General features: G+C 43.2%; 1 protein-coding gene and 1 long non-coding RNA gene across 10 annotated transcripts in view; both read left to right on the forward strand.

Annotated features, from left to right (window-relative positions):
* Nucleotides 1-14,982, forward strand: part of LOC138945299 (sodium/calcium exchanger 2-like) — a 105,093-nt gene that overhangs the window by 47,444 nt on the left and 42,667 nt on the right. For 7 of the 9 annotated variants that reach the window (XM_070316719.1, XM_070316726.1, XM_070316733.1 and 4 more), the window contains 2 exons: nt 1,142-1,285; nt 2,354-2,461. In XM_070316719.1, the coding sequence (XP_070172820.1) occupies nt 1,142-1,285; nt 2,354-2,461 (252 nt within the window). The remainder of the gene's footprint in view (nt 1-1,141; nt 1,286-2,353; nt 2,462-14,982) is intronic. The other 2 variants (XM_070316764.1, XM_070316769.1) reach the window with 1 other exon arrangement.
* LOC138945479 (uncharacterized) lies at nt 3,355-7,404 on the forward strand. Its single transcript, XR_011449010.1, has 3 exons — nt 3,355-5,447; nt 6,234-6,324; nt 7,304-7,404. It is a non-coding gene; the product is annotated as an uncharacterized lncRNA (long non-coding RNA).

Below are 14,982 nucleotides of genomic sequence, written 5' to 3' on the forward strand. Positions count from 1 at the left end.
TCGAGTACCTTCCAAATAAGGACATTTCCGTTCGATTCCGTTCGATTACGATTGCTGCTTTTGCAACGGACTAGTGGCTGAGTGAATGGAACATTCATCAAAACACTGATGTCATGTTATAGGTCAAGAGCTGCTGCGCAGTTTCGTATGTCGTGAATGCACTGTTTTGCTGAGGACAAAGCCGTAACTAGCCTTTGAAATGAGACATTTTTTGGCGGGGGAATATCGACTACAGAAGACAATCAATGCCACACATGTTCACATTTTGTCTTTATTGACAGATAAATAGGACACTTTAGACAAAAACACTGACACACATGGATGATAGGTATGTTATGGAAACATAATCTGCTAAAATACCCAAAACAGTGTTTTGAACGATTTGGTCAATTTTGCACTGGCCCACCTGCCCTTAAGGCAGTCCTTAATTGAGCCCAAAGTCGACTTCTGACGGGCGCAGTGGCCTAGTGGATAAAACATCGGTCTCCTAATCGGAAGGTCGTGAGTTCAAATTCCGGCCGCGGCCGCCTGGTGGGTTAACTCCCATCATATAACCCCATTCCTGTCCTTAAGAGGCCAAACATATGCCTGTAGGACATACATATATCCTGTCTTGGTCTGGTGGGTAAAGGGTGGAGATTTTTCCGATTTCCCAGGTCAACCTACTTATGTGCAGACCTGCTAGTGTCTTATCCCCCTCTGTGTGTACACGCAAGCACAAGACCAAGTACGTACGGAAAAAATCATGTAATCCATGTCAGAGTTTGGTGGGTTATAGAAACACGAAAATGCCCAGCATGCTTCCCCCGAAAGTGGCGTATGGCTGTCTGAATGTGTGGTAAAAACGGTCATGCACGTAAAGACCCACTCGTGCGAAAACATGAGTGAATGTGGGAGTTTCAGCCCATGAACGAAGAAGAAGAAGGAAAAGACTTCAGCAGAATTCCCGCACTAGTTTGATCGTGTGTGTGTGTGTGTGTGTGTGTGCGCGCGCGTGTGTGTCTGTGTTTGTGTGCGTGCGTGCGTGTGTGCACATGTGCGTATGTCTATGTCCATCGACGCGAGTGTGGATGTGTGCGCGTATGCGTTCCATTTATGTGTGTGTGTGTGTGTGTGTGGTTGTTATTTGCGACCCTTTCAGCACAGCTGCTAGCGATAGCCAGGAGTTCCTCCCTCCCGGGCAAAGTCGGCCAAGTATCCAGACACCTCATGCAGCGGGGTTGGGAGGTTTTGCTTCGATGCGACGAAGAAGAACTCAGGCTTCATTCTGCAAACACATATCATTGTAAAAACCGCAGATGTTCTCGGATCAACATTCTCTTGATGCTGTTGTTTTTGTTTTTGGTTTTTTGGGGAGTGGGGGGGGGGGGGGGTAGATTGTTTGTTGTTTCACAGCGTGTTTGTTGTTTTAGAACGTTGAATTTTTCGAGACTGTTCTGTTGTCGTTTTGATTACTGATGTTGTGTGCTAATTTTCTTAACTTGCTATAGTTATATCAATTGTTTTGCTTGTTGACATGTGTTTGCTTTGGAAGCGTGTTTTTCCCCAGAGTTGAATGTTCAATGATTTTGTTCTGTTGTTATTTCTCGTTAATGAAATACTTGCTCTAGATTGCTACATTTAACTCCCTATGACTGTGTTCCATGGGTCACGAGATTTCTTCGATCACTACAAGCAAAAAAAGCTGTTGATGTAGTTTGCATTACGTTCCTTTGCTTTAGCATGACACTTTGAAATGTAAATTGTTGCCTTAATCCGCGTGGCATTGGGTTTAGTTCCTCATGTATACTATCTGAATTGTGGCGCGTGTTTCCATCTAATCGCCCACTCTGACGTTCTAACAAACACATTAGTCAGTAAATTAGTGTGATGGAACTAGGGGCTGCGTGTGTGTGTGTGTGTGGGGGGGGGGGGGGGGGGCGGGGGGCTGCGTCTTTAAAATCATCAAACTCTGCGTGTTTTTTTGTTTGTGTGTGTGTGTGTGTCGAGTTTTCCTCACCATTGCTATGCAGTATATTAAAAAAAAAAAAGACATCTCTCTCTCCCCCCCCTCTCTCTCTCTCTCTCTCTCTCTCTCTCTCTCTCTCTCTCTCTCTCTTTGTCTCTCTCTCTCTCTCTTTGTCTCTCTCTCTCTCTCTTTGTCTCTCTCTCGCGCGCTCTCTCTCTCTCGCGCGCTCTCTCTCTCTCTCGCGCTCTCTCTCTCTCGCGCTCTCTCTCTCTCTCTCTCTCTCTCTCTCTCTCTCTCTCTCTCTCTCTCTCTCTCTCTCTCTCTCTCTCTCTCTCTCTCTCTCTCTCTCTTCTACGTTGTTTCACAATATATATATACCGACAAAATGCTGGCATTTTTCCACAGTGACAAAATTCAGGAAGAAGCCCAGCAGGCGGCCACCAACAATGAAATGAGCATCGGTGTGAAAAAGACGTTGAAGGAACCCGAGACAACAGTTGTTGCAAGAGCTAGGTGAGTTGCTTTCTTCACTCACTGAGGGGTTTTTCGTTGTCGTAGTAATGGTTTTTTTCTTTAGTAGGAAGCTATTATTATAACAAAATCCCAGTTTATGTACGCGACGCTTCTTATGTTTTGTTTTATTGCGAACGAACTCACAATCTCAGTAAACACTTCAAACGCCCCAGCACAGTTGCAGCTGCAACCGCAACGAGGTTATAGTTATTTCTTTAAACTGTACAAACTATTAAGGATTGATGACCTCCAGAATGACCCGAGTCTGGTTGACCCGAGTCTGGTTGACCCTCATCGGATTTCGAGGTCACATAGGGCTTGAGTTCTGGTTAAACAAAAAGGGAATTGTCATTTTCTTAAACCTTTTTGGGAGCGAGATCTTTGTAACGTCACACTCTTCCACTGTTTGAGTCCCTTCTCATACACTGGGTCCAGCTCTGCAGTGGGATCGAGTTCGGGTCAATGAGTAGTAACTTATCATTTTCTTGAGTGTTCATAGAGCTATAGCAGCAGCATATTTGTTTCTCATTTATATTTACACAATACGAGGGTGAGTAGCATTTGCTTTTCTTGTTCACTGGATGAATTTAGTCGCGATGACCGCTCACCAGGGCTGCATCATATCAAATCCAGGGTTGACACCTTTCCGGTTGTAGCCGGAAATCCGGTTTTTGAAAACTTTAAAAACCGGAAAATCCGGTTTCTTAACAACAACAACAAAATAATTTATTTTTTATTTTTTATTTTATAGTTTATTAACATACAATTTGGTACCAGGAGAGGCTGTTCTTTGCCTCCACAAGTTACAAAAAAGCGTCAGCCTCAGCCCTACACAGACCCCCAAGCACCCAACCAGGGGCCCGGTGGCCCCTGGACCCTGGCCTTTCAGGTTTTTGACTTTCTCTGTGTGGCACTGGCAGCCCTGCAAATCTGAAAGTTTAAAGACGGCGAATCGGCTGTTCGGCTCACACAGGGTTTATATGGAATTTTTCTGGTTGAATAATGTCTGATGTTTTCACTTGTACACAGGCAATCCAACTCTCTGTCGGCTCTCGACCCACAGATTCTCTCCGTCAGGTTCTGCTGTCTTTCTTCTTTCGTACTGAGTCACTGACCTCTTAGTCTCGTGTTCACTGTTGCTAACTGTTGTCGAAGTCTTGTTCTGATATGCAATGTCTCGTTTGGTTTTGTGATAACTGACGATACCAAGCCTGCAACCTCGCGCAGCCATTGAGCCTTAGAACTAAAACTAAAAGTAACAAAATAAACTCCTCCATCAGTTTTTTGTTTGTTGATATGACCCTGAAGTGAAAAAAGCAAGGCGTTTGAGGACCAAAAAGATGAGACATGGAGACATTTTATTTGCAGGAGGAGGAGGAGGTTTGAATTGAAAAAATGAACCATTTCTTCAGAAGTCTTTTCTTTTAAATGTCCAGCACATAGATACAATCATAGCTCCGTATTTGCTTCATACCAGCAGTTCATTAGTAATTCCATTCCTATTGTACTCTGTTGCCTTGGTGACGAAATGTCTTGCATTATTCAGGTGATAATGATGCAACTGCATGACTAGACTAAGAACAATTAAAGGTGTTTTTTGTCTTCCTGTTTTCCATCTGTCCAAGTTTTGTTTGATATAAGCTGAACGTTAGGTATGAGAGAGAAACACTAGTTTTAGCATTTTAGCTTTCAACATAGTTGTATGTTGTTTTGTTTGTGACACAAGTAGTTGTTTCAAAACGTGAATTAACATGTTATCCTCCGATTTTTGTTTTTCAGAGACATAAATAAGTCATAAAAGCTGTTCCTTACTTTACATGCTTCAGTTTGGGGTTTTCCCCGAATGTTGGTGACATTATAACTAAATTGTTTGCCATTGCCTCGGTCCCATGTGCAAGGTGAAACTATTCAAAAGCAAATGCATGTGCTTATATATATACACAAGTATAAATGTGTGCGTGTGTGTGTGTGTGTGTGTGTGTGTGTGTGTGTGTGCGTGTGTGTGTGTGTGCGTGTGCGTGTGTGGGTGTGAGAAATGTATATATAGGCAAACACTGTACATAAGGAAGACGTGGAACTTGCGAAGAAAATGCGAAAAAGTGTTTGTGGGTTATCGTCCCTAGTTACATGCTGACGGCGAAAACAAAATGGCGGATCGCGTAGGTACCGATCGCGTGCGAGGTGGTGGTAAATTGTGCTCGGCTTTTTGTTGCAAGAACGCCCGTTACAAACAGAGCTGCTTCGGGAAAACTTTCCACAAGTTCCCTAAAGAAGAAAAAAGGTGGGTTGTGCAGTGATTATTTCATCAGGTTTACCTTCTTCAGAATGAGAATGCAATGGCTCGAGTCAACTCACTCAGATAAGCCAACTGTCTCTGGGCATTTTTGTCTGCTATGAATCATGATACTACAGTATTTATAGAACTAATATGCAAATGAAATATTACAAACATAGCATGGATCGGTTCATCCTGAGATTTCTGTACTAGCTGTACTATGTACGCGTGTGTCTGCGTGTGTACCTGTGTGTGCATGTGTACACTGTACTTACGACTGTGAGTGTGAGTCAGCAGTCAGTACAAAACAACAGTTTACACTTGATGACAAACTACCCGTGGGCATATTTGCCGAAACCTTTATCAAACCTTGCTTACGGGAAAACTACAGTACAAAGGTACATCACTCATCCGTTTTGCGTTCAGGCAGAGCGTTAGATTTAGACTGAAGATCTGATTTAGCTTTTTTTGTCTTTCCTTTTTGCTTAGTTTAACAATAACATTGTTGTTTTTATTGTCAAACTAGGTGCAGAATATGGATGCAATTCACAAGGCGAGAGGACTTTGAAAAGCTGCAGCCAGCTGATGTTCAAGGTCTCAAGCTTTGTACTGATCACTTTGAGGCCAACCAGTAAAACAATCCTGCAGAGAGGATCACTTGTGTGGAATGCTGTCCCGACATTGTTTGCAGTGCCCAATCCACCACCGAAGGTTATTTATTTATTGGTTTTAGGTTTTTGCAAACCAATGAAGCACACTATTAAATGCAGGCTGAGTAATGACAAGTTTGAGGCTGATGTAAGAATTGAAAAAAAACAGCATTGTTCCCATCAAATAATGCCTGTTTGCATTTAGCGCAAAAAAATGATAAGGCCAAAAAAAAAAAGTTACTTATTTTGGATCGACGTCTTGATTATGATGATATGATGAACTTATTTTGCCAAAAAACAGCCCCAAATGGCAAAAAAAGTATAGGGTCGGCGTCAACAACAAAAAAGTTGTATGTTTCTGGTCACCTGACCCTACCTATGTTTTCCTGACGACCCTAGACTTTTATTTTGCATTTTCAAAAATAAAAGGGGTATTCGAAAATCAATTGTTTTCCTGCTTTTCAACAAAATAAGTTAAAAAGATGGTTTAAAAAAAAAAGTTTAGAAAAAAATCTCCACCTTTAGTCATGTTAGGCCACAAAAAAAGTCTGTTTAAGGTAACATAGGCCCCCCAAAAATAGCGTCGGTAGGTCGGCTTTTTATTTTTGTATTTTAGCCATCTGAATATTTTAATTTCATTTTTTAATGCCCCAAAAAAGTCTAGGGCCGGTGGGAAAAAAATAGGGTTGGTCCGGATACTGTAAACAGATTATTTTTTGTTTTGCCTTACGAGAAACATACACTTTTTTGTGTGGCCTAAGACCAATGCCATGAAATTGGGAGAATTGTTTCATTGTGACTGGGTGTTGGTTGTGAGTTTGTCAGTTAAAGAGCTGTGCATTTGCAGGTTGCTAGTGGGAGGAAGCCACCATCGCAAAGGGTAGCTACAAATGAAGCCAGCACCGACCTGTCGCCTGATGCACAAATTGTTCAACCAGGTAAGAGATTTTTAACCATGAAGAACACCCTGACATCAAAAAATGTTTAAACCCATCCATTACATAGTTGATAATTGCTGTATAGGGTGACGGGCGGGGTGGTAAGACGTCGGTCTATTAACTCGGAAGGTCGAGGGTTCGAATCCCGGTCGCGGCCGCCTGGTGGGTTAAGTGTGGAGATGTTTCCGATCTCCCAGGTCAACTTATGTGCAGACCTGCTAGTGACTTATCCCCCTTCATGTGTACACGCAAGCACAAGACCAAGTACGCACGAAAAAGATCCTGTAATCCATGTCAGAGTTCGGTGGGTTTTAGAAACACAAAAATACCCCGCACGCTTCCTCCGAAAGCGGCGTATGGCTGCCTAAATACGATCATACACGTAAAATTCCACTTGTGCAAAAAAAATGAGTGCACGTGGGAGTTTCAGCCCACGAGCGCAGAAGAAGAAGAAGAAGCTGTATAGGGCGGATGCATGGATGGATGAAATTGTACCTGTAGTTCCAACACGTAAAGATGGGAAACATATCCTGTTAGAGGCATGGTGTAACAAGAAACAATTAAGTGGCTCTATTCCCATCTCCCCCCCCCCCCTCCCCTTTCCCCGTAGCGATATAAGCTTCGTGGTTGAAAACGACGTTAAACACCAAATAAAGAAAGAAAGAAAGAGGCATGGTGTGTGAGGAGTTTACCTGGTACTGTTGTCCTAATCAATCAATCAATCAATCAATCAATATGAAGCTTATATAGGGCGTATTCCGTGGGTACAGTTCTAATGGCCTCACCCATTCAGTACCAAACAAGGTCAATTCCATCATTGTTCCACATCGTATCCATAGTTGCTAACACACTTCATTTCTGGCCTGCCTTCCTACGCTATTGTTTATTTTCATTTTGTGATTTAATTACACATGTTTTAATTTCTTCCAGGTTGTAACTTGTTATGGTTATGTTATTTTATGTGTGTTTTCTTTTTTAGATGACATTCAGGCGATCCTGGAGGACATAGGATGTAAAGCATCAAAGTCGTCATCCTCCCCATCCCCTCATGAAGCGGAACTTCGGCAGAAGGTCAACAAACTGAGGAGCAAGGTTTTCCGATTAGAAAAGAAAACGATGGAACCCCGTGTAAAACGAGCGAGTAAATTAGCCAAGCCTCCCAAGAAAGACTTTGTAGTAGAACAGTTGTCTCATATATTATCAGGCGAGGCGAGCTATTTTGCCATTTATGCCTGTTACATATTTACCGGTTATCTGCTGCTGTGTCCAATCCTGGCAGAGACGGGAACGCATGTTACCAAGGAGCTGAAGGAGAGTCAATGAGATGAGAGAATGTGATTAACAATTGCCAACTCTCTCCGTACAAAGAGGGTCCAAAATTGTATAAAAAAAAATTGATGGTAGGCAATTCAAAATTAAAAAAAGGACTCTCGGAGCATGGACTTAATGAGTCAAAAATTAAAGAAGGCTCTATGAGCCGAAGTACATGTTTTGTCTATTGTCTTTTTTATTTTGAATTCCCTACCATCTATATTTTGATACAATTTTGGACCCTCCCTGGTGTGTTGTTTCTGATGTACCTTTTAGTCTGTTTACAGTAACATAGGCACACAAAAAGAGGGTCGGTAAATCGGCTTTTCTTAATTTTTTTTTATAACCATCTTTTTAAATTATTTTGCAAAAAAAACAGGAACAAAATTGATTTTTTTTTCTTTTTCTTTTTCTCCAAATGCCCAAAAAAAAAGTCTAGGGTTGGTCTAGAAAAATAGGGTTGGTCGGGATACCGTAAACAGGCTATTTTGCTTTGTTTTGCCTAAGCAATGACTAACAAACTTTCTTTAGGGTCTGACATTGTATATACTATACAATTTTTGGGGTATTAACTAAATACATGTATACAGTTTTCGATTCCTTTTATACTTTTTCACAAATTAGCCCCCCCCCCTTTTTTTTGTGTAGTCTGCCCTGGGGGCGGGAGGTCTCCTAATTTCGGTTTCTAGGGTCACCTTATGCTTCCCCATGAGCTGAGAACTTAATTTAAAATGAGCCTCGATTTTTTTATTTGTATTTTGTAATTGTGCCTTTGTCCAGTCACAGGATTTCACTTTGTACTTAAAAACTTGGCGCTGTCATCATTTATTGCTATTTATTGTTCAGTTGTTCAGTATTTATTGCTATTGGGCATCAGTTGTTCAGTTGCCCTCTTTCGAATGAGCCATGCATGCATTATGGATGTGTTTAGCGAATTGGGATACCTCAAGCAATGTAAAAGAAGAAACAATGTGAAGCAAACATATAGCACCAAATAAAATAACCGAATCAGAATGGAAACTTCTTCAGTGTATGTGTGTGTGTGTGTGTGTGTTTGCTGTTTTAAATACCGAAAATGTGAAAATAAAGCAAGTCACAACATGAGAAAGATCGACTGTACTAGTCATAACAAAGCAGGAGACAGCCTGATCAGCATGCAGCAAAGGGGAATAACTCGTATTTAGCCATTCTCATTTCTAAGCATGCCCAATGAGGAAGTTATCCTTCTTCCCATTGTAGTTTCTTTGATATAGGTTACTCACCTCCGAGTTTTGGATAGCTGGCGTATTTTTCCGAGGGTCGATTTTCAGGTATTCCCGAGCCGCTTACTTATCTTTGAGCCACTTCGCTGTTTATCCCAGCTAAGCTGGAGGTATCCCACGAACGCTATACTAAATCGACTTGAGAAATTTTCATACCGATAATATATGATAAAGAAGGATTCTTTGTGCCCGGCTACGGGCTACAGTTGAAGATGGAAGTTCACCAACAATTGGGACCATACTAACAAAAAAACGGTGGGTGCAATAGGCGCCCCAATTTTTTGAGCAAACGCCACCCAAGGCCGCTTTGGACGGGTAGAAATTCTGTAGTTTCCAAGTCTATTTGTGTGTGGTTATCCAAGACTATGGATAAAGCTCGCGTAAGAAGATTACGTCACGGTCAAAAGTCTTTGACGTCAATAATGCATCATGACGTCATGCCTCCCTGTAGTCTTTTTCTCTCGTGTGGTGTGTGTGTGTGTGTGTGTGTTCATTTTGTGCACATGTGTTAGTGTTTGTGTGTGTGTGTGTGTGTGTGTGTGTGTGTGTGTATGTATGTGTGTGTGTGTGTGCGCGTGCATGAGTCTGTACTCGTGTGTGTGTGTGTGTGTGTGTGTGTGTGTGTGTGTGTGTGTGTGTGTGTGTGTGTGTAAGAAAGACTGAGAGAGAGGGAGAAAGAGTGTGAATGTGTGTGTGCATGAGTTTGTGTGTATGTTTGTGTGTGTATGAGTGTGTATATGTGTTTGTTTGTAAAGGTGTGTGTGTTCGTCTGTCTATGTGCGTATTTGTTTGTTTGCTTAACGCCCAGCCGACCACGAAGGGCCATAATTATCAGGGCGGTGCTGCTTTGAGATATAACGTGCGCCACACACAAGGCAGAATTCGCACCCGGCCTGGGTTTTAACCCACGACCTCCCGATCACGGGGCGGACGCCTTACCACTAGGCCAACCGTGTATGTGCGTATGAGTGTGTGTTTTGTGTGTATGAGATTTGTGTGAGTCAATGTGTGTGTGTGTGTATGTGTGTGTGTGTGTGTCTGTGGGTGTGTGCGTGCGTACATGCGTGCGTATGTATGTGTGTGTGTGTGTGTGTGTGTGTGTGTGTGTGTGTGTGTGTGTGTGTTTGTATAAGAGAGAAAGAGAGAGAGAAAGAGAGAGAGAGAGAGTGGGTGTGTGTGTGTGCGTGTGCGTAAGTGTATGTGTGTGTGTATGTGTGTTTGTTTGTAAAGGTGTGTATGTCCGTCTGTCTATATGTGCGTATGGGGGTGTGTTTTGTGTGTATGAAGTGTGTGTGAGAGAGTGAGTGAGTGCGTGTGAGTGAGTGTGTATGTGTGTACGTGTGTAACTTGGGGTATGTGTGTGTGTGTGTGTGTGTGTGTGTGTGTGTGTCACGTTTCAATATATCACTTAAGGTGATTATGAAACGGTTAGTTACTACTAACTAACTAACCACACCACGATCCACTCTCGCAGTCATACAATTTAATAGAGACAACAAAAGTATAAGTTTCAGACGCCTGTTTATGTAAAAACTCGCCACCTCCCTCGAGACTTCACTCAAAATATGTTCTTTTACGTTCACAAAACGTAAAAACCAATGGTCACTGACAAAATGCCAGTTAGAATATAGAAAATTATAGTAACACGCTGATCCCGTGTAAAGATAAGAAAATACGACTGTTCTGCTCCAAAAGTGCTAGTTCATGCAGGGGTCACACACCCCACGTCGTCACTACTCGAATATAATCACAGATAGCATAAATGACAACGGGGTGCATAAGACATGGTGCACTTAGCTTTCTTTGGCCACTGGGTGGACGACCTGTAATTAGTCTTTTTAGCCTCCACAACTGCTCCGTCGAATGAAGTGCTGGTTAGCGTGGTGACGAAGCAGGGAACTGTGGAGGCATCAGGCGCCGCACCCAGTCGCTGGTTAGCTGGTTAGCCGGTTCGCTGGTTAGCTGGTTAGCCGGTTCGCTGGTTAGCCGGTTTGCTGGTTATGTCCGGTCCCGGTTACCACGTCTGCAGCTAGCAGTGTCCCGCGAAAGGCAGCCGAACAGAAGTTAGGAAAAGGCTGCAAACAGAAAGCATCGGTGCACTAAACATGTCAGCTACCCCTCACCCTCCACCTTTAAACATGTCATCTTTACATATATCTCATCGAGCACGTGGGCCTGCACAAATGGACTTTTCACAACAACAAAACAGCCGTTTTCCGTCCTTCTCTCCCTATCTGCAAAAACCATATACAGATTAGTATTTTAGCGTCACAGAGAGCAAATTATGCGCTAACCTGGAAAGAACAACAGAGAGTATTTCATTCCACAAACACAGACTCGTCAACAGCGTTAAATAATGATTTATTACCTCAAACAGCCTATGAATGTAGCACTCTCATGGAAGCAAAACCCGCTTCCTCCCTGGAATGGCCTCTGTTCGTCAACAGTGACAACAACATCCAAACAACCCTTGCCGAATACTTATGCGAAGACCATCGCACGGCGAAGGAAAATTGACGACTCGTCCTCAGCGAACATGTGGCGGTGAGAAGGTGATATCTCGTTGAAGTTCCTCTAGAGTGCCCGAATATTCTATTCGGTGAAGACCCTCATACTCTAGAAACCGCTGTATCGATCCTTCTTCTTCTGCCGCTGAGTGTCAAGTGCCAAGTTACCGTGTCTCAGACAGACAACCTTGACAAAAACACGTGACTAACCTTGTCACATATCAAGTTCAGCTATCGACAATTCTGCCTCGCAAAGCAGAATCACCCCCGAAAAATCCGTGCGCCACAAAACATCCGTGCTCTGCGCTGTCAGCAAAACTCTGCCGTATAGCCCCGACTCACGCACAGGCGCTTTCTGTCGCAATTGACCAAGAGAAGGCACCCCACTGAGTGACACTTTCTTGGTCTATGTCACTAGATTGTGACAGTGTGTGTGTGTGTGTGTGTGTGTGTGTTTGAGAGAGAGGAAGAGAGAGAGAGAGAGAGAGAGAGAGAGAGAGAGAGAGAGAGAGAGAGAGAGAGAGAGAGAGAGAGAGAGGTTTGTCTTTCGCTGGGGTATGCAGTGCCTTGGCGTTGCACATCAACTTAATTTCTTTGATTGTTTTTGAGTCACTTGAGAAAAAGTGACTCTATGTAATCGGTCAGTGTTAGTCTGTCCGGCCGGCCGGCTGTCCGGCCGGCCGGCCGTCCGGCCGGCCGGCCGTCCGGCCGGCCGTCCGTAGACACCACCTTAACGTTGGACTTTTCTCGGAAACTATCAAAGCGATCCGGCTCATATTTTGTTTAGTCGTGACCTCCAATGACCTCTACACTTTAACGATGGTTTCGTTGACCTTTGACCTTTTTCAAGGTCACAGGTCAGCGTCAAAGGAAAAATTAGACATTTTATATCTTTGACAAAGTTCATCGGATGTGATTGAAACTTTGTAGGATTATTCTTTACATCAAAGTATTTACATCTGTAGCCTTTTACGAACGTTATCAGAAAAACAAGGGAGATAACTAGCCTTTTCTGTTCGGCAACACACAACTTAACGTTGGGCTTTTCTCGGAAACTATAAAAGTGACCGGGCTCAAATTTTATGTGAACGTGACTCCCAGTGACCTCTACACTTTGACGTCTGCTTTGGTGACCTTTGACCTTTTTCAAGGTCACAGGTATGTCTTGAAGGAAAAAAATTGAAATATCATATCTCTGAAACTATTCATCGGATTTGATTCAAACTTTATAGGATTATTCTTTACATCAAATTATTTACATCTGTATTGTGTTGTGAATAGCAATTTCTTCCTGTCCATCTGATGCCTCATATAATATTCAGAACTGCGAAAGTGACTCGATCGAGCGTTTGCTCTTCTTGTTGGTCATACTAATCAGTACATGAAGCAGAATCGTTACATTTCTCATGCTAACACAATACCTTATATATCTCCTTTTTCATACATCGCTATTTATTCTTCAATCCTGCAATCAACGATCAGCTTCAGGTAAAAGTAAAATTATATACCAATGTGTAGACAAAACTCCAAGAAGGTAGATCTGTTTCTGTGCTGTGCAAATGTGATTTCTCTTGTATCCCCTTCAATCGTATATATGTAGGTTGGTGTGTCCATGCGTGCGTGCGTGTGTGTGTGTGTGTGTGTGTGTGTGTGTGTGTGTCTGTTCTCCTCTTGTTCTTTGAGATTTTGTTTGTTTGTTTGCTTAACGCCCAGCCGACCACGAAGGGCCATATCAGGGCGGTGCTGCTTTGACATTTAACGTGCGCCACACACAAGACAGAAGTCGCAGCACAGGCTTCATGTCTCACCCAGTCACATTATTCTGACACCGGACCAACCAGTCCTAGCACTAACCCCATAATGCCAGACGCCAGGCGGGGCAGCCACTAGATTGCCAATTTTAAAGTCTTAGGTATGACCCGGCCTGGATTCGAACCCACGACCTCCCGATCACGAGGCGGACGCCTTACCACTAGGCCAACCGTGCCGGTGTTCTTTGAGAAATCAAGCAGATTATGAAACATTCATCTGACTAATCAACAGATGTTTTGGTGAATACTTCTTGACACCCACTGACCCAGACAGTTTTTGCGGAGAAGTTCACAAAATGTAGAGCACCTGCGCGCGCTCTCTCTCTCTCTCTCTCTCTCTCTCTCTCTCTCTCTCTCTCCCTCTCTCTCTCTCTCTCTCTCTCTCTCTCTCTCTCTCTCTCTCTCTCTCTCTCTCTCTCTCTCTCTCTCTCTCTCTCTCTCTCTCTTCCACATTGACAACGGCTACACCTTATTGAGCTTTGTATGGAGCATTTAACTGAGTATACGGGCCAAGGCTATCACATTCAAAGCTAAACTTATATAGCCTATGATTACAGCCCGTATAGCTCTAAGCAGAGATCTGCTACAGTGACGGAAAGAATGCTATCACACCATTGAAATGACATTCTTTCCGTCCCCTATAGGCGACGAAATAGGTCACACTTTTGAGTGGAAAATGCTTCGACGCCGGAGCGGGTACTGCACCCAGTGCGGTTCTAGTGCAAGTGCACTACAAAGTGCGCTTGCACTACAACGGCACTGGGTCCAGTACCCGCTCCGGCGTCGAAGCATTTTCCACTAAAAAGTGCACAAAATTTGACCTATTTCGTCGCCTATAGGGGACGGAAAGAATGTCATTTCAATGGTGTGATAGCATTCTTTCCGTCACGTGACGTCTGAGCTATACCAGCTGTTTAGCTTTGAATGTGATAGCCTTGGCCCGTATACTCAGTTAAATGCTCCATACTAAAGCTCAATAAGGTGACGGCTATGGGTTTATGGATTGCCACACAAACGCACATCCGCACACACACTTCTCTCTCTCTCTCTCTCTCTCTCTCTCTCTCTCTCTCTCTCTCTCTCTCTCTCTCTCTCTCTCTCTCTCTCTCTCTCTCTCTCTCTCTATGCTGTGCCCAGTCACACTTATTGTAATGTTTTGTATCCATTGGTACCTTTTATGTTCCTCCATGCTTGTTCGTTTCTTTCCAACAACCTATGCCTTAAATGACCCAATATTGCTGTTTGACCTTTGTCGCACAAATATGTGTTAATTGCCTAATGTATACAACGATATACGCAACTTTAGTAGCAAATTACGGAACTAAGACACGAAGGCTCTGTGTTTGAAATTGGTGATGCTTTCATGCTAGAAGCACTTGAATCCGTGAGTGCGAAGGAAAGAGGTTTTTAGTTGCTCGAGTTGTAAGCAAAAATCAATGTTCAGTTCCCATTGAGCAGGTCTGTAAGGGAGGATACTATAAGATGTTTGGTTGCTTGTTGATACACCAGGATTTGTGTTGGTCCGACGGGAGCATATCGTCTTCGGTTTCATTTCCATCAACCAAGGCCAAAGGCCGAGGTTGGTAAAGATAAAAGCCGAAGGCGATATGCTCCCCGAGGACCAACAAAATAAGTTAGTCTGACAACAAGCCACCAAACATAATTTTTGTCATCATTTTGGATGAGCAAAAAGTACGCATAATAATACACGTGATCCCTATTCTAAACGTAATTTTAAGAATGCAATTCAGTGCCCCGAATTAGCGC

This window comes from Littorina saxatilis, linkage group LG1, assembly GCF_037325665.1.
Source record: "Littorina saxatilis isolate snail1 linkage group LG1, US_GU_Lsax_2.0, whole genome shotgun sequence".
Lineage (NCBI taxonomy): Eukaryota > Metazoa > Mollusca > Gastropoda > Littorinimorpha > Littorinidae > Littorina > Littorina saxatilis.